The sequence below is a fragment of the Sycon ciliatum genome, chromosome 9 (assembly GCF_964019385.1).
Source record: "Sycon ciliatum chromosome 9, ocSycCili1.1, whole genome shotgun sequence".
NCBI lineage: Eukaryota > Metazoa > Porifera > Calcarea > Leucosolenida > Sycettidae > Sycon > Sycon ciliatum.
The window spans coordinates 22,132,904-22,156,811 of NC_088651.1; the positions used below are offsets into that span (position 1 = coordinate 22,132,904).

Genomic DNA, 23,908 nt, shown 5'->3' on the forward strand with positions numbered 1-23,908 from the left:
TCGTTCTTATAAAAGCACGGATGACCGCGATTGGCCCATATGTTGTAGTCTTTTGGACGCTGAGTTGACTGGTTTTGGTCCGAAAAGGCTGTGATGCAGCGTTCCTCCTTTATTACCAATCCAACATGGTTGGACAAGCGGCCACGTGCTCCTGGGTGCCCAAATCACCTGGTCACCGCGCCAGCAGGCGACAACTTTCACACCAAGGTTCAACTCGAGTTCAACTCGAGTGACAGGACTGCCCCCAAAAAAGGTCAAACAGGCTAGTAAGTTGTACCCTGCAGGCACGGTGACCAGGTGACTGGTGTACGCAGGAGCACGTGACCGCTTGTTCAACCATGTTCGATTGGGAATAAAGGAGGAACGCTGCATCGCAGCCTTTTCGGACCAAAACCAGTCGACTCAGCGTCCAAAAGACTACAACATATGGGCCAATGGCGGTCATTCGTGCTTTTATAAGAACGAAATGGCGCTTTTAGTGACATTTTGCATACAAATCCCCATCTAGTAGGGCGCAGTCACCCAGTTTCGGTGGAAGTGCGCGAGTTCGATTGGGAATAAAGGAGGAAGGGAGCGTCTCAGCTTCCTCGGACCAAGACCATTCGACTCAGCACCCCGAAGACTACAACTGGTGAAAATTTGATTTTAGGGTATACTTCCCCTTTAACCCTTTGCGTGCTGAGTACGAGTTATATGTGTGGTGCCGTTCCGAGGCACTGTGGAGTAGTTTGGAGAGGAGGTGGAAGTGGCCCTGGTGTGTCTATGTCGCTGACATCTACCATGATGGATTCGCTTGGTCCTGCTCTTTCCAACGAGCCCAGGATGATGAAAATCCATCAAGGTGGAGTGAAATGAGAGTAGATTTCGTTCGGAGCTGTGAGCGCAAATCCAACAAGAGAGTCAGTGAGCTGGAAAGATAGTAGATTGGTGAAAAGGGGCCCAGCATGCAAAGGGTTAAAGACCCGCAACCTACCCGCAGCGGTGACTTCCCATCCATCTTGACCGGCAAGGAGTTGTACTTGGACACTTCAGAGCGTTCCACGGCCGGTGAACGAGACGAGGGTGTATTGCTATGCAGCAGTGAGCATGAATCATGCAGCTCGCCGATGAGCGTTGTTACTCGGGCAGGCACACCAGCCATTGTTAGCGGGAGAGATGCCTTCTGCAGGGCAGACAGCTATGCACAATACAAACAAAAACAAGTTCAAGAAAAAGCAAAAGGGAGGGGAGAGGGGAGAGAGAGAGAAAAAGAGAGAGAGAGAGAGAGAGAGAGAGAGAGAGAGAGAGAGAGAGAGAGAGAGAGAGAGAGAGAGAGAGAGAGAGAGAGAGAGCCAAGGATAACCATGCAAAGAGTCTACTAAAGACACGATACACTCGAACGTCTCATATCCGGGCACCTTGGGACCGGGCACTGTCCGTATCTCAGATTTGCCCGTATCTCAGGACAGCTCATCTACCATGTACCATTTAAACAGTTTTCGAAGAAGTTTTTTTCTCGCACGTATTGCATATGTTCCGGATAAAAGAATACATTGATGAAAGTGTGCGGATTACACCGGTTGGCAGTGACAAAATCAATAAGCACTTGTACACATGAAAAATTCAAACCCCAAAATCGAAGCATTTTGCCATAGCAAATTAGCAATCCAACCTGAAGGTGTCCGGTAGAGAGATGTGCCCATATCTGAGGCGTCCGGATAAGAGACGCTTGAGTGTAGTACAGTCAGACCTCGCATAACCGCACACATCCGTTTTCCACGAAAATATCCGGATAGGCGTGGGAACGGGATACTAGTAACCGAACACACACACTGTATGCATGCATCGCATATGCTGTAAATCGGTAACCAACAATTATCTTCCGGATGGCGAGGGATCCGGATAAAAGAGGACCGGATAAGCGAGGTCTGACTGTAGCAAACAAGCGATGGCGGCAGGATGGAAGAGAGGAATGTGATTGGCGGGGGGGGGGGGGGGGGGGGGGCTAGGTCTCTTACCAAGCACTGCACCTGTCCCTCGGACATGAACACATTATTGCGTGTCAAGAAGTCCTCGTGTTCACTGGTGCACAGCTCCGGTGGACCCTGACCTTTACCACCACCGGCGTGTGTCAGCTGATTGAGCAGAGTGGTGGCTGGACCCTGGCATCCAACACACACACAGGCACGTACACACACACACACACACACACACACACACACACACACACACACACACACACACACACACACACAAAGGACAGTTAGCCTATCAGATAACGTCTGCATCTTTTAATCAGCAACCACCCGAAGACCACTTTTACACGCACCCGACAGCGTAAAATCCAACAAAACTTCAAAGGGAGGATTTTGCTGCGTATACTCTCAATTTCAACATTGCACACTAAAGATGGGCAAGGGTTCGACACACTCAGACATTCATGGAAATGCTTAAAAACTGCAGTGTAGCGCAGAACTTGGCACTAGCAGGAATCCTGAGGGAACATGAGAGGATTGGTGTAGAACCCCACGCCATGCTCCATACTTCTTGCTTGTGTACGTCTGCATACACACGTGCTGACACACACACACACACAAACACACACAAACACATACACACACACACACATACATACACCCCCCCCCCCTCCCACACACACACACACAAACACCATGGCATGAGACGTACCACCTCTACTTCTTCCAGGACGGCCGCCAGCTCCTTGGGTCGGGTGCCGGTGATGGCCGTCGTACACGCATTCTGCACCACCCGCGCTATCTGGGTGAGATTGTAACGTGCATGGTCCGATATGGGCACGGTGGCATCGCTCAGAATGTGAGCCTCGGGATTAGCGATCGCCGGGCAGATGAACTGTCCGAAGAACAGGTCGGCAATGACCAGCTTGGCGTCCGCTTCCTTCTTCGTCTGTGTGCACATGTTGGCGTACACGCTGCTCAGGAGCCAGTGCAGGCCGTTCGGCAGCGACGTCATGCGCAGCGTCAACGCCTCGAATATCTGGCGGCAGTAACCGGCCGCTTTGTACGTGGCCGTGTCCAGAAAGCGCTGCACCTTGTCCGTCTTTGGCTTCATGTCCACGGTGAACAGCTGCTCGCGTTTCGCCTCGGTAAATCGTGCTGCCAGCTTCGGCACCTCGAACTCAAAGTAGCGGTCGTCGTCCATGGCGAGTTGTTTGATCACCTCGCCGAGCGTCTCCGAGAGGTACACGTGAGCAGGGTAGTAGCCCTCGATGAACGTGTTGAACAGGACGGTGAAGCAGCTGGACACGCCGCGCAGGATGCGCCGCGGGTCCTCCGTGCCACGCAGCTGCATGGCCAGCGTGCGCTCCATCAGCTTCAGCACCGAGCGCTCGTCCTGCGGCAGGAGAAAGTTGGCGAACACGCCGTGCATGATAACCTCAACCACGCTGCGCACGTCCATCTTGCTGTTGTTCGTGAACACCAGCAGGCGTGCCAGCACCTCGGGGTGGGCACGAAGCAAGCTCAGCAGCTCTCCCAGCTGATTCAAACCTGCCACTGGCTGCAGGTTTTTGGTTGTCGTGCTGCTGGCAGCGTTGTTCGCGAGAGATGTCGAGCTGTCCACGGTGCCCGAGCGGCCTTGGTCCGTGGACGGGTCGAACGTGCGGACGAACGCGGCGCCTTCCGCCTGGGACATCCGCGCTGCGCAGTGCTGCGTGTTCATCTGTGACGAACTCAGCAGATCTACACTTCTGTACTGCTGACGCACTCGCCAAGAGGCCTGGAAGGCCTTGTCCGCCAGCGTGCCGATGTTTTCCGAGAGCTTCTCGATCTGGCGCTTCTCCTCCGCGAGCAGCAGGCGCTCACGGCGCAACTGCTGGCGAAGTTGTAATACTTCAGCCATGACTGCACACTCAAGTGGGAGAGGAAGTCAGACGTTCCCAACCTTGAAATGGTGCCAGTGAGAAAATGAATGTGCGAATTCAACAGCACTGGGCCGATCTCTGGAAGCTGCACTCCGACTAAACGTGATGGCGGCGTGCTGAATGGATAACTCCTCAGCGGACAGCTACTCCACAGAAAAACATTGCTTTTTGTGGGCACACCACCCTCCGCCTCTTCTTCGGGATGACTGATTCTGGGTTCGGATCTGAACCAGATTGTGAGAAGACCAAGACGATGATCGGGGAGACCTGAAAACATGTGTGCAAATGGTGACGCCAACGGGGCGTCGGTGACGCGAACTCCTACTTGAACACATACCGTACAGTAGTACAGCATGCAGGGCTCTGTTTTGAACGTAGGGAGGAGTTTTTGGTGTTTTCTTGTATTGTATGGAGCTTGCAACAACGTGCAACATGATGCACGCACTGCATGCATGCATCAGCCATCTTTATCAAGAGTACAAACTACAAGCAAGAGTGCATAAACAGTTTTGTTTATGGACTCTTGCTACAAGTAGAAGCCTTTTATACTCTTTTCAGTCTTGATCTTATCCGTAGTACAGGGTACGAGTGCCGGCAAGTGTGGTCTAGGACAGGAGAAGTAGACCATTTTAGTTGTAGAGTCTGTGGTCGGCCGACCCAGCGAACCCTCTTCTCGGCCTCTCAATCTCTTCATGGCATAATGAAAGGACCAGATGTCGAGAGAACTACAAAAGTGCAGTGAAGCAATGTTGACCCACGTTTTCGCTACCTTTCAAATTTGAAAAAAAATAGATGTGCCATGCATGCAGATAAGGCCAGTGTTGTTACAGATGTAGTAACTGTGAAACAAACCATCATAATTATGCAGTATTCATGAGCACGGCATGCTTGCAGAGCCCGAGTTCTCCAAGCCCCCCGTGTACAGTAACTCTGTCCCTGCGGGAATTTGCGGAAAGAACTCTCGAAAACTTGCGCAAGAAATTGCGGCAGAAAACAACAAAAAATGTGACGAAAAGTGCGGAATGATGCAGAACTTGCCAGGAATTCGCGGAAGTATTTGCAGAAAATTGCGGGTTTGGGCCAAAATCACGAAATTTGTTGCATCGTATATCTACTTGGGATTAGTACGAGTCGTGATGTGCAAATAACCTACAGGATCATGGAAAGCACTGCGTGAAAAGTGCATAGAAATGTGAGATATAGTGCAGAAAACAACATAAAAACGCGGGAAATCGCGGATTTTGCTGAAAATCGCGGGCTTGGGTCAAAATCGCGAAATTTGTTGCATCCGTGGAATCGCGATTTCCTGGAGGGACAGGTAACTGTTGCAACTGTGGCAATGCTTGACAAGTAATAATTTAGTTGACCCAATCCTCAATGAAAATCAGGAACGGTGCACTGCGCAACTGTAGTTGAAACGAATAATCGAATAATTTAGAATATTCGTGGGGTGAACGAATAATCGAATAGTCGTAGGAATTATCAGAAATCGAAAAAAAAGAAGATCTATGCTCAGTGCAGTGCTGACCCTACTGATATTTGCACTCCGTAGATCTGCTCGTAGTATTTCTTCTCAATCTCCTCTCCTCCAAGTTTTAATCTCCTATCGGTATCTAGTAATACTTCTGTTCTTTCCATACGAGGGAAACATGGATGCAGTGAATGTGATTTTCGGTCTTTGACCCCTTTCGACCAAGACCCTATGCAGAGCTGTATCAGGCGTTGCACACTCTGGGGGGGGGGGGGGGGGGGTTATGTACTCTTGGCGGTACAGGTTAACCGGTTTTGCACCTCCACATAACAAAATCCGATAGTCAGCAAAAAAATTTTTTTTTAAACTACTTAAAAAGTGATGAAAAAGTGTTGAAAATGCCATCATGTGTACGTGTATGATTGAATATAGATTATTCGTTCGATGGAGGGCGAAATTATTCGATAGATTATTCGTTCGAAGAATCCGTGTTCGGTTTAAACTATTGCATGTATTAAATACCAAGAGTACTCTTGGTACTACTTGGTACTACTTGGTACTACTGTACACGGGGGGGGGGGGGGGGGGGCTTGGAGAACTCGGGCTCTGCAAGCCTGCCGTGCTCACGAATACTGCATGATGGTTTGTTTCACAGTTACTACATCTGTAACAACACTGGACTTATCTGCACGGCACATCTTTTTTTTTTTCAAATTTGAAAGGTAGCAAAAACGCCGCGCCGACAAGGGGGTCGGATTTCAGTTGCCAGCACTGTAATATACTAGTCAATTGGTGAAAAACAAAACTGACAGACTACATGGATAGCAGGCGCGCGTATCACCGCCGTTGCAGATGGTCCGGTCGGAGGGGCACGGTCCCGGGGCCGCGGGAAAATGTTGCGTTCTGGGCACTTCTGGGCGAAAAAGTGGTCCGACCGAAGCCGAACCGGCCGGACCGGCTCAGCGGCTACGCCCCTGAGTAGCGAAATGCAGCATCCCAGAGCTGGAGCGGCAGGGTTGGCGCACAGAGCCAGACATCCCGGGATACCGGCACAGGCTCAGCACATGAGCACCAGAGCCGAGGCAGAGCACATGATCATACTCCAAAGGCCATAATACAATATGATCAACATTATAATTATGTGAGGCCGGGAGGCTTCACGTTCGCAAACCATGCCCTGCATGTGCGTGCAAACCATGTAAAGAGCCAAAAGCAGGGGCCGCAAGAAAGATAAAAATCTGCAATGGGCGCTAAATGCAAGACCAGCGAAAGCAAATCAACCCACAAACGCCACAGTAAAATCTAGGTACAGCGGGTGGTCAGTAAATTCAGTCTGTAGATTGTGCCGTCGGTCGCCGGTTGCTATAGTATCCGATATCGTTATTCACGAGCTAGGTTGACTGTATCCTGTACAGTAGGTAGCGTGTGGTTTGGTGCCGTATGTACATACAGCGCGCTTGCCTGGCTGCCGCCGCTGCCATAACCAGCGGCTGTGTGACGGGCCAAGCAGCAGATACGGTGCCTTGATGCCGATGCAGCGCAAGCAGCAAGATCGAAAGCAGGGGCTTTCTAGACGCTGGGACAAACAGAAACAGTGGCCAAGAAGGGCTTTTTCTAGACGCTTGAGCATTGCGAACAGCGGCCAAGCAGGGGTTTCGCTAGACGCTGGGACACAAGGAACAGGGGCAAAGCAGGGTTTGACTAGACGCTGGGACACAAGTAAAGGGGCAAAGCAGGGTTTGACTAGACGCTGGGATACAAGTAACGGGGCAAAGCAGGGTTTGACTAGACGCTGGGACACAAGTAAAGGGGCAAAGCAGGGTTCGACTAGACACAACGAACAGGGGCACCGCAGGGTTTTGCGAGACGCTGGGACACAAGGAACAAGGCCAAGCAGGGTTTTTCTAGATACAGGGGTATGGGCTAAGCAGGGAGTTCTCTCAAGACCCTGAAGCAATGCACATCAGTTAGGTGGTCACATTTTGATGACCTTCGACGGTAAATAAACTGCTGAAATGAAGGTCTAAGAAGTGATCCATTGCCGTTCAGCAGGTGACGAGCAAAATAAGCATTCAGCTAACGCAGGCATTGTGGAAGCTAGCAAAGCACCCACCAGTAGTATGCCAACAGCATAGATCAGGCACTGAAGAGTGCAAAAGGCGAGAGGGTCATTCAACGCAAGCCAGGAAAGAAGAGCCGCTCCACAACATTCAGCAGGTGCCGTATGGAAGGCAGCAGAGTTTTCAGGAACCGATGGCATGCCAAAATCTCTCCGGGGGGCAAGTGGTACGCCTGGATTTCAGTTAGCGGGTTACTTGACGCTGGACGGCTGGTGGGTGCATAGGATGTGCAGTATGCTACAGGTCATGTACGACAGTGCACATACTGCGCAGTGGACTGAAGTGCCCCCTCGCCTAAGTTACCAGATACAGCAGGGGGCTGAAGTACAAACATCATTGCACTGATCTGGTAACAATACCAGGATGAGCGCGAGAGAGCGGAGACATAGGACGGCGCATGTGATCACTTGCGCCGACGGATCTTGGGCACTTTAGCCGCCGGCACAGCCTTGTCGAGCACTGACACCTTCTTGAAGATATATACCACGGCCAGGAGTGCTACGATGATTAGGAGTGCGATGAATACTTTGCGCCAATGCTTCTCCCACCAGCCGGGCTCTGCTTGTGTCTCCGCTCTGGGACGACGCTTGCGCTGGCGGCCCTGCTGCTGGCGTTCAAACTCTGCAAGCTCAGCCTGGTAGAAGAGAGGCACACACACACCCATATGCATGCATGCATGCACATACATGTACAGCAAGCATACACACAGGATACACAGACACACACACACGGAACACACACACACACACACACACACACACACATGGGACACACATACACACACACACACACGGGACACACACACACACACACGGGACACACACACACCCATGTGACACACACACACACACACACACACACGGGACACACACACACACACATGTGACACACACACACACACACACACATGGGACACACACACACACGGGACACACACACACACACACACGGGACACACACACACACACACACACACATGGGACACACGCACACACACATACACACGCACACACACACACACACACACACACACACACATGGGACACACACACACACGGGACACACACACACACACACACACACACACACACACACACACACGGGGGACACACACACACACACACACACACACAGAGCCATTGGGTACAGCATGCGATGAAACACCAATATGCAAACACAACCACATCCAACCGTCCCGCGCAGGGCCAGCGGCAGCAGGTTTTCATTAACCTGTACGTGACCAAGCAGGCTGATTCTAACGAGCCAACAATGGCCATAACATTTTCCACACCGAATGGAGGTACAGCTGAAGCCTCCCTTGTAAGGACCTCACCTTGTTCTTTGCCTCCTCTTCGTCCTGGCACTTGCGACGTTCGGCCTCCGCAGACTGAACACAAACAAGAAGAAACCAGCCGAAGTTTTTTTACAAGAATCAACATAGCATAGTGCAATGAAGCTGCGTGAAGCGTCCTTCAAAATTTTGAATCAACAAGTAGCATTCTTCGCGCCTAAGATGCGCCATTATGTTTCCCCCCTTTTTGCTCCTAAGATGCGCCATTATGTTTCCCCCTTTTTTGCTACAAAAGGGTGAAGTTCACTATCTGTTAGCCATTCTACATTATCAACCTTCACTGACGAGATCCTGATGATCGAAACAGCCGCTGTCTGAAAGAGTAGAGTACCAACTGAAGTGTCGTTTTGCTGATGGTGTGCTGTGGCAATGTGTTGATGTCGGCCGGAGAGCGCAGCGGTGTGGTGTGGTGGTTGATAAGAACATAGAATTGAACAAAGTATACACAAATGTCGATTAACCTCTTTAGCACGACGCTACCTGAACGCGCCCCACGTCAACACCTGTAAAAGTCGCATTTCTCCATGAAAGTACTAGCTGCTCAAGGATCGATAACTTTACCTTCCCTTGGACGAATTCCATGATCTTGAGCTTCCTGGAAAGGTCTTGAGACGAGGGACAAACTGGTGTCAAACCCAGCTCGGAGCGAAACCAAACCCCCGTGCTATAGTCTGGCAAACTTCATCCACGCGCTCGACAGACTTGAGCACGGCTCAAGACTAACCGAGCTCAAATATTCCGCTGCCATTTCGGTCTCCTTGCTCGTATCGAGCTCAATTTTTTTGTGAGGACTCACGGGATCCACTACCATCATTTGAATATTGTTTCCATCGCAGCAGGTAGCGCAAAAATGATCCATGATGGAAAATACGCGTTCTGCAGACGGCGCAAAAATCGAGTTGAAATTTGCCGTGTCGATTCGCATATCTCAACAACCGGTAGTATTATCGCTTCAGCGATTGTTTCTATCGCCAGCTGAGAGTTTTCTCTTGCAGATACATGTTTCGATTGTGAGAATCGACCAAGTATTGAGTGAGTTACGATAGTTTGAACAAGTCACTATGGACTCAACACGGACCCCACGACTATGAGATGCAGGTTCACTGTACAGGGTACAGCGCGCGTCGTACTAGTACGACGGCCGTGGGGCATGCAGCTCATGTGCGGCGTGCTATGTAGTACGACGCTCGCTAAAGGGGTTAAGCTTGTCTTATTGTTTGCGGTTATTAAATCAACATATAGAGAAGTTTCAGGCGTCTCACCAGCAACAAGTTTTAAAGCTTTCTAAAATGCATGCGGAACCAATCAAGGCCCGAGAGGCAGAGTATTGCTACAGATGACAGTTTCAAACAGACAAGCAAATGCCAGGGCGAAACATTGTTGCAGTGTGCCGGAAGAACGACAGAGTTCCCAGAACTCTCCTGCCCCTTTGCCAAGTTTAATCGGTTAACCGAGCACGTGTGTGTTGAAGTTAAACTCGTATTCGGACGTGGTCGTACCTTCTGCTTCTCCAGCTTAGTTTGCCGGCACTCATCGTTGCAGTCCAGCTGAACGGTACTGGCCTCACAGCACTTCACCTTGGCACTCTGTCGCTTGCACGCACAGCGCTTGGTGACACGGCTGGCACACTCGCTGGGTGCAGAGCACGCGCCAGAGTGGCAAGTCAACCGACAGCGGTGACCACACGCGATCTGCACCAAGCATGGACAAAAGAGAACGAGAGCGGGAGAGAGAGAGAGAGAGAGAGAGAGAGAGAGTGTGTGAGTGTTTGTGAGTGTTTGTGTGTGTGTGTGTGTGTGTGTGTGTGTGTGTGTGTGTGTGTGTGTGTGTGTGTGTGTGTGTGTGTGTGTGTGTGTGTGTGTGTGTGTGTGTGTGTGAGAGAGAGAGAGAGAGAGAGAGAGAGACGGAGAGAGAGAGAGAGAGAGAGAGAGAGAGAGAGAGAGAGAGAGAGAGAGAGAGAGAGAGAGAGAGAGAGAGAAGAGAGAGAGAGAGAGAGAGAGAGAGAGAGAGAGAGAGAGAGAGAGAGAGAGAGAGAGAGAGAGAGAGAGAGAGAGAGAGAGAGAGAGAGAGAGAGAGAGCGACAGGCAGACAGAGACAGAGACAGAGAGAGAGACAGAGACAGAAAGGCAGAGAGAAACAGACAGAGACAGAGACAGAGAGGTAAATATTGTATAAGCAGAAATCAGTCTCTTCCGTCCGAGAAGTTTTAGCACTAACTTAAATATTTTAACAATCGACGAGGAGACAATAGTCGTAAAATGGCAATAAATAAGATAAATTGTGCACTCATAACAACAGCAAAAAATGAAGAAAGCTAAGTTCCATGACGTTTTCTTGTGACTGTCATCAGTGGAACGCCGTCACATAAAAATGCAATAACTAAAACACACACTTATATACATGAAGCTAATAATGGTTTCAGGTAGAAATACAGCAGCCAGAAAGTACAAAAAGCGAAGTTTGCACCTTTGCAATGTGTAAATAGTGTATGTGAGAAAGGTAGTGGCAGATGAATGTGTGTGATAAAGAAAGAAAACGTATCATTCACACTCTTCAAGTAACACACACGCACCATTACATTCATTCACACAGTATCACATTCATCTGCCACTACCTTTCTCACATACACTATATTCACACATTGCAAAGGTGCAAACTTCACTTTTTGTACTTGCTGGCTGCTGTATTTCTACCTGAAACCATATTAGCTACATGTATATAAGTGTGTGTTTTAGTTATTACATTTTTATGTGACGGCGTTCCACTGATGACAGTCACAAGAAAACGTCATGGAACTTGACTTTCTTCATTTTTGCTGTTGTTATGAGTGCACAATTTATCTTATTTATTGCCATTTTACTAACTTAAATGCCGAACTAACATCAATTTGCCCTGGCCACGACTGTACTCCAAGCACTCCAGACGTCATACAATTTTGAAGATGCTGGGTATCACAATAGAGCGCATGGGATTCCAAATGTACACGAACAAACAACATAGCACGGATGGTAATATTTTCTGACAGAAGACTGCTGGCGAAGTGGAGCCGTAGTGTGATTATATCCAGACACAGAGGCACTCACTGTTTTAGGGCACTGGTCCGAACAGCAGCGCAGCGCGTTACGATCTGAGCAGCTGGCATACTCCCTGCAATACACACACGCATGGCCACGAACGCACACATGCACACAAACATACACGTGAACCCACACAAACACACACGCACGCACACACACACGCACGCACACATGCTTGGACATACAGACATAGCGCAGACGAGCACCATGTACAGTCTTATGCCACGTATGGGACCACTTTGGAAATGATAAATGTTGGATAGCTGAATATGTTCAATAGCAGAGACTGCCAGACAGCATATCGCGTGATTGTGCACATACTGTAAGTTCACAGATTTCGGGATACTTTTGTTTTCAGTACTTTCGGTGCATCTGATTCATACCTAAAATGTCAATACACCGAACAAACACTAACACACATATTCCAATAGGGAACAGCTTCTCTGTACCGAAAATTTCTGTTCACTTAACCTGGCCTTTTGCCCTCATGCCGAAAATATTTTTATTTTTTCTAATTGTCCGCAAACTCCAACGCAGCCACTTACACATTAAAGGGGAAGTTAAGGCAAAAATTAAAATTTCACCAGTTGTAGTCTTCGGGGTGCTGAGTCGAATGGTCGTGGTCCGAGGAAGCTGAGACGCTCCCTTCCTACTTGAATCCCAATCGAACTCGCGCACTTCCACCGAAACTGGGTGACTGCGCCCTACGAGATGGGGATTTGTATGCAAAATGTCACTAAAAGCGCCATTTCGTTCTTATAAAAGCACGGATGACCGCGATTGGCCCATATGTTGTAGTCTTTTGGACGCTGAGTCGACTGGTTTTGGTCCGAAAAGGCTGCGATGCAGCGTTCGCCCCTAATTCCCAATCGAACATGGTTGAACAAGCGGTCACGTGCTCCTGCGTACACCAGTCACCTGGTCACCGTGCCTGCAGGGTACAACTTACAGCCTGTTTTGACCTTTTTTGGGTGCAGTCCTGTCACTCGAGTTGAACCTTGGTGTGAAAGTTGTCGCCTGCTGGCGTGGTGACCAGGTGATTTTGGCACCCAGGAGCACGTGACCGCTTCTTCAACCATGTTCGATTGGGAATAAAGGAGGAACGCTGCATCGCAGCCTTTTCGGACCAAAACCAGTCGACTCAGCGTCCAAAGGACTACAACATATGGGCCAATCGCGGTCATCCGTGCTTTTATAAGAACGAAATGGCGCTTTTAGTGACATTTTGCATACAAATCCCCATCTCGTAGGGCGCAGTCACCCAGTTTCGGTGGAAGTGCGCGAGTTCGATTGGGATTCAAGTAGGAAGGGAGCGTCTCAGCTTTCTCGGACCAAGACCATTCGACTCAGCACCCCGAAGACTACAACTGGTGAAATTTTAATTTTTGCCTTAACTTCCCCTTTAACACATGTAATCCAATAGGGAACTGCTTCTCTGTACCGAAAATTTCTGTTCACCTAACCTGGCTATTTGCCCTCATACCGAAAATACCGTTTTTGGAGTTGAGAAGTGAAGTTTAACTGAAAATATTGAGCACCTAAAATTTCTGAAATTAGAGTATACGGTTTATCACAAGGGCGTGTGGACTGCACAAGACCACATCACCGGCACACACACAGACAAGGTATAACACATACACACACACACACACACGCACACACACACACAAGAGCACACCACCATCACCACCAGTATACGTACGGGCAAGGTATGACGAGTGGCAGCGCTCCGCAGTGGCAGCGAAGGTTGATCAGCTTCTTGCACGGCGGACATGCGCCTGTACGCAGGACAAAGCGGAAACGACAAGAACAAAAACATCTGCCACGTTCACTCCACACCGACTAGGGTTCATTATCAAGGGAGATATCGTCAGGACTGAAACGAGAGCTATAAGTTCACAAATGTTCGGTGCCCTTCTATTCTCAGTACTGTCAGTGCTTAATGCAGTGCCTGAGTTGTTAATAGCTGAACAAACACTGACAAACATCATCCCATAGGGAACTGATTCTCTATAAAGAGTGGTGCTCCTCTGCTTCTCGTTACGTGAAATGTCTGCCCCCCCCCCCCCCCCCCCCCCACAAGTCGCTCGCATGCACATACACACGTGTACACTCTCACACACACACACACACAAGTACACACACACACATGTACACAAACACACACACACACACACACACACACACACACTCGGACATGCCCATCGCGGAAGCGATGATAGCGAACAGCTATGTTAGACATAGCAACTTGTGCTGGGATTACACGATTCAACAGCTTGCAAGGCTGATGAATAGGCCGTATGCAAGCAAAATGGCCGCCGCAAAATGGCGTATGCACGTGACCCCTCTGCGGGGGACACTTTTTTGAGTGGCCTCAGCGCTGCTGTTTTTCATGCAGGACAGCCAGTGTTTTTTAGTGCTGTCAAGAAGAGGTTCGAGTGGTCTCTCGAGTTCTATACTAAGCTCTTGACTATGTCACTGTCATCTGACCCCAGCAAGTGGACATTAGGCGTCCTGCAGGGTTTCTGCAGTAGCAATGGCCTGAAAAAAAGCGGAAAGAAAGCCGATGTCCTGAAGCGGCAAGTCATTATTTTCTCTCCAAAACTTTTCAAATGGTTTTGATTTTTTTGCCCAGTGCATTAATTTTGTTTATAATATTTCCGTCTCCTCCTTTGATGACTACTTCCTTCTGATCTGCAGAGTCCAAGAGCACATCGAAAAGCAAACGGGCAGCTCGAGTTCTGCAGGGACTGGCTTGCTTTCAGCTCCCCCTGACTCTGGTTTGAGCAGTGCTTCAGCAGCTAGTTCGAGCTCTGAAGCTGCGACTAGTGCGTCTCAACCTTCCCAGACACCGCTGTCCGAGTTCCCTTCTGCTGGTTGGAAAACTGTTCAATCTGCCAGATCCAGCTGCCCTGCTTTCTCCCTTGGTACCCTCATCAAGTTTTTCGTCGATAAGGTAACTGTGGATGGCCAGCCAACAGCTAACTTCAAGGCGCTGGGCCTTGATGGCAGCGACAGCAAATCACTGAGACTGTTCAAGCGTATAGATGTGCAGAAGATAGAGATTGTGGCGCTGGATGACAAATCTGACGTCTATATTCGAGCAGCCTGAAATGCGGTCAGCCAAGCCGTATAAGCTGAAGCTCCTTTGTGTTGTTGGTGAGGGAGAGGAGAGACCTGTGAAGGACATTCCGTTTGCCGAGTGTTACCCGTGCCCTGCCGGCAAAGCGCCTCATGCAAGCTGCAAGCACATTGCAGCGTTGCTTTATGCCCTTGTGGAGTTTTGTGAGCTGGGCTTCACAAGGGAATTTGTAACGGTGACAGACACGTTACAATCGTGGAATAAGCCGCACACGAAAAAATCTGAACCAAAACAGGCTGTGGAGCTGGACTGGAGCAAGCCTCTTCTGAAAACTGCTGGGCAAGCCAAAAGGTTGAAAACGAAGCAAACCCCTGCAGACATTGCAAAGCTGGATCCCCGTGCACCTCAAGATCGTGGCTCCACACGGCACGGGCTGCATCTACCCTCACCAACGAGATGCTTGTCAGGAAATACATACCTGGCTTGCTGACGGTCGCTGGCGATGATGCTGTCCAGGAGGCCCAGCGCACTGAGAGACTTGCTCGAGCAAAGGCACAGCACGCATCCTTTCAGGTAGGGTTGCAAGGAATATTCTAATGTTCGATTGTTATTCTGCGGTTGAATGGGCGTTCTGACACATGCGCACACGCTGCTCAAGTGTCGATCTATGGTAGTAGTTCTAGAATGGATGGGGTGATATGTACATGTGTCATAGATATGTTGAGAAAGGGGACTATGACTCCTAAGAGTAGTAAATATGACTCCACTATATACTTGGTCTACTACGGCCGTGGACTTGCCAATTTTTTGGTATAGAGTATTCGATATTCCATTCGTCTAGAAAAATTTTCGATTCGTTCCGATTTACAATATTCGTTTCACCCCTACTTTCAGGAACAACATTCAAGTGCATCCACGACCACAGCTACTGTTACTGCCGCTGCTACAGCTACCACTACTACAGCTGCTTCTTCCACGCCAGGTATGGATGAGCCCATGGAAGAATCAATGGATGAGCCAGTGAGTGGAGCAGCTGGAGGCAGTGACATTGAGATCAGTCCAGCCTTGAGATCCTGGTATGTTATCTTGTGCGAGATAAGCATTCCAAACAGCTCTCTTTGCACATTTCATGGCTTTTTACGCAAATGTTGCTCATATACATTCTGTACTTGTCTTACACCTGGTGTAATGGGCTTAAGTATCCTCCGTGATTGATAGAATCTCTTCTCAGATTTGTTTTCGCCACTTTCTCTCTTTTTCCTATTTTGGTTTTCACCTCAGGTACGAGATGAATGTCGTCGTCACCAAGCAAGATGCGGAAGGGATGCGAATGCGCACAGCGTGCCAGACACTAAGCAAGACATGGTTTGTGGAACGTGCAAAGCGCATCACAGCCTCTATCAGCCATACCATTTCACACCGTAGGTCAACCAGCAGTGTTCACAACATGATCAGGCTAGTGACAGCTCGTAAGCACTTCTATTCGGAAGCCACGAAGTACGGCAACGAGCATGAAAAGGATGGCGTCGAAGCTTACCAAAAGCGGTACGTATTCGGATAGCAAAGTCTTCTCATAGCCACGTCCAGTAAGCTATCGGAATGAATGCTTTGTTGGGTTGTTTATTCCTATGATTATTTATTGTAAAGTTCAGTTCAACGGCAACTGTTTGTGGCTAGTCCCGGGAATGTTATGCCGTATATTTTTTACGCTGTGTGCTTTTGCGGTTGTCGCTTTGCCTGTGTTTTCACTCCCTATTTTCCTTATGGTGATTTCAAGATCATGGGGATAAGATAATACTAAGAATCTCTATGAAACTGTGTTTTGTTTCTATCTTGTGTTTTGCAGCAAAGATCAAGTGACCGAACCAACGGGCATGTTCATCAGTGTCACAGAGCCTTGGTTTGCTGCAACTCCAGATGCTCTGGTTGTCGGCGCCAATGGCATTGTGGAAGTGAAATGCCCATTCCTGTGTAAGGATAGGTGTTTTGATGATGTTGGCGCAGAGAAGAAGAGTCAGTTTTGTATTGAGAAGGTAGAGTCTGCCTGGCGTCTTCGTCAAGGACATCAGTACTTCACCCAAGTCCAGATGCAACTCTTTGCCAGTGGGGCAGACTATTGTGACTTTGTCGTGTGGTCACCAACTGAGCTGCATGTGGAGCGGATCGTACCTAATAATGATTTCATATCTAGCACGTTGACTGTTATGCGTGATTTCTACTTTGAACATGTCTTGCCAGAACTGGTCAGGAAGTACCAGCGAGGAATGACATCGCACTGATTCCTATTTGCCTCGGATATTTTGGGTATGTGCGGTATTCAACTCCCGTGTAATCCGTTTGATGGTGGACATGCGTGTGTGTGTGTGTGTGTGTGTGTGTGTGTGTGTGTGTGTGTGTGTGTGTGTGTGTGTGTGTGTGTGTGTGTGTGTGTGTGTGTCCCATATGGTGCAGTGGTATGTGCAGTCGATTTCCAATCGAGAGGTTGCGGGTTCAATTCCCGACGATTATGGTCGCACACGTCTTTCTTCTCTTTCTCGGACTCTTCCTGACTTTTCTTTCATTCTCCTGGGTGGTTACCAACAGCCAGTGTATGCCGGAGTATGTGGTGTGGTGTGTGTGTGTAGAAAAAGAAAAAGAAAAAAAATGGAAAAAATGAAAAATAGGGATTCACTGGCCAGAAAAAGTCACTGCAAACAGCTGTGTGGTGGATACCAGGCTAAAAATAGTGGCGGTCAATTCATCAGCCTTGCAAGCTGTTGAATGGTGTAATCTCAGCACAAGTTGCTATGTCTAACATAGCTGTTTGCTATCATCGCTTCCGCGATGGGCATGTCTGAGGTCTGAGGTGTGTGTGTGTGTGCATGAGTGTGCAGAGCTCGTCTGAACTTCACATATATACCATAGCGGGACTTGATCGCATTACAAATTTAGTACACACACATTGTGAGACTATGCAGATGTATCCACATCCTGTCACCGGTACATCTATGCAGCCTGACAGTGCAAGGACATGCAGTGCATGGCTACACATGGAAAGCTTGAACACACAGTAGAAGTAGAAGTAAAGACTGGCACCCACGGCAGCCTCATCATTGCTGGTATTACAACACTCGAGACCGGAAAACACGTATGAATTTGGTGTTGGCTGCATGTTCGCCTTGGTTTCGCCTGCAACCATTTCTTCCTCAGCTCCGAGTCGGCCGGGAGGCGATGGAAGGACAAGGATTTACAAGCTGGATCGCAGTTGTCGCAGCCTTTCCTAGCTAAAGTTGACTGGCACAATTTCTCTTTACGTAGAACTTTCGTCCAGATCTCTTCTCGTCACTCTCAACCAAACCCCACTTGCATCGATCTTTCCTGTTGGGGCATAACGGCACAATGCAGCTGGCATGACCAGGCATCCTTTCTGAAACTGCCAGAAACAAGGCGATGAAGAACGACCTTCCAGCTACAAAGGAAACAATCTACTCTCTTCCCACCCACAGCAATACTTCTACAGTACAAATAATCACTACACGTGGGCGCGACAAAAAAAGTGTCCCCGCAGACTTTTTCCGCGCGGTTTGAATGCATACGGCCTATTGACCGCCACTAATTTTAGCCTGGTATCCACCACACAGCTGATTGAAGTAGCTTTCTCCGGCCAGTGAATCACTATAATTATTTCATTTTTTCACTTTTTCCATTTTTTTTTAAATTTTACACACACAACCGTCTCTCTGACTCACCTGGGTGACATCTCTGTGGACACTCGTGCTGACAGCCGGGTGGACGCGGTTTCAAGCAAACTTCCTCGCACTGCTGACATGCACGGCCGGGCTGGTGAAGGGAAACAAAATAACATACGCACGCACACGCGCCAGCACACACACACACGTGCACGCACACGCACACACACACACACACACACGTGCACGCACACACATACATACGCAGTGCAAAACGGCTTGCTTAGGAAGTCAGCAATCCATTCTAGCTGTCAAGTCAATATCTTCTCGTTCAGCGGATGGATGGATGGTGGAGGGTCATAACTACACTTTCTCGTTCCGTGAAAACTACCGATAATGCCGGATGGCTCCTTGATGTTCTCTCACCTTATTGGTGGTGCTATCGCCGGAGTTCTTGTGACACAGTTTCTGACATACATGATTGCCGCACGGCAACGATCGTCCACACGATCGGGCGCAGGAGTAGTCACGCTCCTTGCTGCAAGGCTGCGACGCCGTCTCGTGACCGCCAAAGCAAGATCTGCCAGCGAAATGAAACCAAAGGGAGACACGGAGAGAGAGAGAGAGAGAGAGAGAGAGAGAGAGAGAGAGAGAGAGAGAGAGAGAGAGAGAGAGAGAGAGAGAGAGAAACCAAATGAGGATGCCGTGGCCGAGGGCGGACAGGTTGGGCAAGCATAGAAACATCAGTGATACAGTAAAACTGTCAAGGTGACCACTCGGATAAGGTGAACACCTGTCCTAGAAGACCACTCAAACCAGGACCAAGGGATGCCATTTCCAGTCAAACGACCCTGGATAAGGAGACCACGTTTTGAAGGTCCCTTGAGCGGTCGTCTTAGACAGGTTCCACTGTATATTGTAAACACCACTCTCATTGTTTAGTTTGAACTCCAACACATGCGCTCTCTAGCCGACCTCCTTACCCTTCCATTAACCTGCTCACACCCATTACTCATTGCACTCCTCTTATCACATTAATACAACAGTAAGACTTGTCAAGGCGACCACTCGGATAAGGCGACCACCTGCCCTAGAAGACCACTGTAACCAGCACCGAGGGATGCTATTTCCAGTCAAATGACCCTGGGTAAGGAGACCACCTGGTTACAGAGACCACGCTTTGAAGGTCCCTTGAGCGGTCGTCTAAGGCAGGTTCCACTGTATTTCAAATTCATTGTGCTTGGATAAAAAGAAAGGACAACATGTCACGAGTTATATGACTAACAGTCCACCAACGTAACCAGATCATGTACAGTTAGCGAGTGCAACAAAGTGGCACAAAACAGACATGGAGTGAGTGCGACAAAATGGCACAAAACTGACAAGGAGTACTGAGACATTCAAGGACCTGACACCTCGTAACATGTCGTCCTTTCTTTTTATCCATGATTACTTTGGCTCAACATCCGAGCTCATTGTGCTTGGTCCGTGGTTTCCATGTACTGGGATCAGCGTACACACCTGCTCAATGAAACAAATTTATCGAGGACAGTACCTCCTTTGAACGCGAGTACAAAAATTCGTGAAGTTTTTGTTTGCGGGAAAGCAGCAAGGTTTGACTTGTAATAGAGAGGCTAAGATGCACGTTATTTCTGACGTGACGCGAAAGTTCAGCTCGCATTATTTGGCTCGTGAGTCGAAAAACAACGCGAGTGACCTGCAGCTCACATCGAAATTTGGAGTTTTACGCCAAATTTGTGTTGAAATGGCGCGTCAAGTCGGAAATAACGTGCATCTCAACCTCTCTAATAACACGCAATGCTGACTAACTTGACGACAGGTGCGGTGCACGGTGGGCATGGAGCAGGGCGAGACCTGTCCTGTTGCTGACTGCGCGCTGCTTGCTCCCAAGGTGCCAACGATGCCTGTGTGACACGCACACACACACACACACACATGCACACGCACACACACAAACATACACACCAACACTTCAGAAGCAATAGCAGCAGCATCATCCATAGCAGCAGCAGAAGAAGCAGTAGCAGCAGCAGCAGCAGCAGAAGAAGCAGTAGCAGCAGCAGTAGCAGCAGCAGTAGCAGCAGCAGCAGCAGCAGCAGAAGAAGCAGTAGCAGCAGCAGCAGCAGCAGCAGCAGAAGAAGAAGCAGTAGCAGCAGCAGTAGCAGCAGCAGCAGTAGCAGCAGCAGCAGCAGCAGCAGCAGCAGCAGAAGAAGAAGAAGCAGCAGCAGCAGAAGAAGTAGCAGTAGCAGCAGCAGCAGCAGCAGAAGAAGAAGAAGTGGCAGCAGCAGCAGCAGCAGCAGCAGCAGCAGCAGAAGAAGAAGAAGTAGCAGCAGCAGCAGCAGCAGCAGCAGCAGAAGAAGCAGTAGCAGCATCAGAAGAAGAAGCAGCATCAGCAGAAGAAGCGGCAGCAGCAGCAGCTCCCTCACCACCAGAACACCCTACACAGCATCAGCAGAACAAGACTTCCATTCAAGTATCCGTTGTACAACACACAATACACAGGGATACAATTCAAAACAAACACCATGGCAACGATGGCAAGAGACGGTACCTTGGTTTCCGACTTCTCTCTGATATGAGCATGGCAAGGTAGAGGGCAGGTATGCTTGCAGCCAGGCAGTGGTAGGGTGCATTGCTGACGACAGCGTGGACAGTCTTTCATGTGACAGTGATGTGGCTGCGGTGTAAACAATACACGTGGACACACACACACACACATCGGCAAGTCCAGCGACAGACAGACGGACAGACAGCATGAACAGACAGAAAACCAGTCAGACAGATGAGAAAGATACATGCACACAGAAGGCACACACCATTGTACATACACTGCTGCTCAATGAAATAGAGTGGTTTCATACCTTGGTCACGTGACTACAGTCATACCTATCGAGGCGAACACTCTGATAAGGTGATCACCTGCCAAAATGGACCACTAAAGGGCCTTCCGTAAATACCGATATTTATTTAGAAACGAAAACTAGTCGTTTCTCTTCAACCCCCCTCCCTCCTCCCTGAGAAACGAACGTGTACAAATGGTACATGGTATAGATATTTTTGATCTTTTTTTCTGGACATGCTCACGCGGGCAAAATGTACATCGATATTTTTCGAGAAACGAACAGGCGCTCAACCCCCTCCCCCTAAACGTCTAGTTTTCGTATCTAAATAAATATCTATATTTACGGATGGCCCCTAAAACAACGACCAATGGATGTTATTTCCGGTCAAACAACCCTGGATAAAAAGACCACTGATCGTGTACATGGGGGCCACACTTTGAAGGTCCCTTGAGCAGTCGGAGCAGTCGGTTTAAATAGGTTTCACTGTCTATTCGTGCAGAAAGCAATCATGTCATGTGGACAGTGAAATCAACATGGCTGAAGTCATGTGACCCATAGATGCAGGGGTTGAGAGTTTGAGTACCAGTGCCAGTCGGAACCAACATGGCTGTCCCGTATGGTCACGTGATAGATGCGAAACACTCTATTGTCAGACTTTGCCCGCACCGCAATTCATTGCAGAACAGGACACACCAGTTCACACACGCACATGCACACACACACGCACGCACACACACGCACGTACACACACACGCACAACCCCAAACAGACCTACCTCTCGTGTGCTGTGATGACAGCTTGGTGGAATTCTGAAAGTGGAAAGTGCACACATGCACGCACACAGAGACGCACAAAACACATTAGGAACACGACACGCAGGATATCTAGCAGATAAGTTGGACGATTATGGCAGCTAGCTCCTCCAGTGTCAACACACAGACAAGCACTGAGAAAATCACATGGGTATGCCCACAGTACGGCTAAGAGTCCACAACCCTCGAGAGTGTGCACAAATCCAGTCTATGGGGCCTGCGATGGCGGAACTTTACACACACGCAACAAACCCGTACACAATGTCTGCACCCTGTGCATAATACTAGTAACTACAGGGCTGTACGCAATACTATAGTGCTGTGCTCAGTGAAGCAGCAGCATATGGGATTTTTTCTTTTTTTTCTACAAAATCCACATATCTCCAGACACTGGGGTGATTAATGGAGTGGGTGGTGGGGCCCATTAAGCTCAGCCGACCAGAGGTCGCGGCTTCATAGCTCCGTGGACTGATAGAGGTGGCACAAGCAGTTGCACACTGTTGGGGGTAAGATATTCTTGGTGGCGCTGATTGTGGATCATGCGTGGTATACCTGCACGGGTGAAGACAGCGTGGAGGACGAGTGACACGCTTGCGTCCGCAAGGCACACGAGAAACAGTGCTGCCGCAACGACACGTGATTGCCAACGTCTGCACGCACGGGTAGCATGGGCCTGTGAAACGTATGACGCAACAGAAACACACACGTGCACACACACACACACACACACACACACACACACAGACATGCACACACACAGACAGACATGCACACACACAGACGTGCACACACACAGACATGCACACAGACACACACAGCCACGGACACACACACAAATACACACACAAATACACACACACGCACGCACACATGCGCACACACACACACACACACACACACACACACACACACACACACACACACACACACACATACACACACACACACACACACACATACACACACACACACACACACACACACGCGCACATGCACACACACACACTTCAACCATCAACCTTCACCCATGCCTGGAATAGAGCTTGAAAGAGCTACATCACAGCCTGACCAGAGGCATGACAATACTGACTTTGGGATCTAGTTTTCCTATGGGTGCGTATTATCGGGTGCCGAAGAGCGGAGTGCCGAGGAACGATCAGGCTAGAATTTCACCAAGCACAGCATACCAATGTATACACGGTGATTCAACTGTGCATAGACTGTAATACATGTAAATAAGAACGGTCTAGGCTAGGAGGCTGACCCCCAGTTCTTCAGCGACCGACCGTACTGTACACGTTTGTGTGGTTATCCTTCACACAGAGTGCATATCTGTAGGTAAGGACCAGACTGGACCCTCACGGCCGGAGATCCACCCCTGCTACAGAACAAAACTCACACCTGCGTGAAACAGGAGGGAAACGTGCATACTCTAAGTTGACTGCTCAAAGGACCATACAAATGTGGTCCCCGTGTACAGGTGGTCATCCTATCCAGGGTCATTTGACTGGAAATAACAGCCCTCAGTCCTAGCAGTAGTGGTCTTTTGGGACAGGTGGTCAGCTAGACAAGTTCAACTGTAC

General features: G+C 49.1%; 2 protein-coding genes across 3 annotated transcripts in view; both read right to left on the bottom strand.

Moving 5' to 3' along the window:
* Window positions 1–4,143, bottom strand: part of LOC135824741 (GTPase-activating protein and VPS9 domain-containing protein 1-like) — a 34,290-nt gene extending 30,147 nt beyond the window's left edge. The window contains exons 1-3 of one of the 2 annotated variants that reach the window (XR_010554936.1): window positions 2,668–4,143; window positions 1,998–2,141; window positions 974–1,177 (exon numbers count right to left, since the gene is read on the bottom strand). Coding sequence is in view for 1 of the 2 variants with exons in the window: in XM_065337448.1 (XP_065193520.1) it covers window positions 974–1,177; window positions 1,998–2,141; window positions 2,668–3,858 (1,539 nt within the window). In the remaining variant the exon portion in view is untranslated. The remainder of the gene's footprint in view (window positions 1–973; window positions 1,178–1,997; window positions 2,142–2,667) is intronic. The other variant, XM_065337448.1, reaches the window with a different exon arrangement.
* Window positions 4,144–6,387: 2,244 nt separating this feature from the next.
* The window catches only part of LOC135825104 (NF-X1-type zinc finger protein NFXL1-like), a 40,229-nt gene continuing 22,708 nt past the window's right edge, over window positions 6,388–23,908 (bottom strand). The window contains exons 13-23 of the mRNA XM_065337840.1: window positions 22,878–22,998; window positions 22,289–22,322; window positions 21,222–21,347; window positions 20,480–20,574; window positions 19,076–19,229; window positions 18,710–18,800; window positions 13,602–13,677; window positions 11,906–11,969; window positions 10,322–10,513; window positions 8,805–8,858; window positions 6,388–8,105 (exon numbers count right to left, since the gene is read on the bottom strand). Coding sequence (XP_065193912.1) covers window positions 7,875–8,105; window positions 8,805–8,858; window positions 10,322–10,513; window positions 11,906–11,969; window positions 13,602–13,677; window positions 18,710–18,800; window positions 19,076–19,229; window positions 20,480–20,574; window positions 21,222–21,347; window positions 22,289–22,322; window positions 22,878–22,998 — 1,238 coding nt within the window. The 3' untranslated portion in view covers window positions 6,388–7,874. The remainder of the gene's footprint in view (window positions 8,106–8,804; window positions 8,859–10,321; window positions 10,514–11,905; window positions 11,970–13,601; window positions 13,678–18,709; window positions 18,801–19,075; window positions 19,230–20,479; window positions 20,575–21,221; window positions 21,348–22,288; window positions 22,323–22,877; window positions 22,999–23,908) is intronic.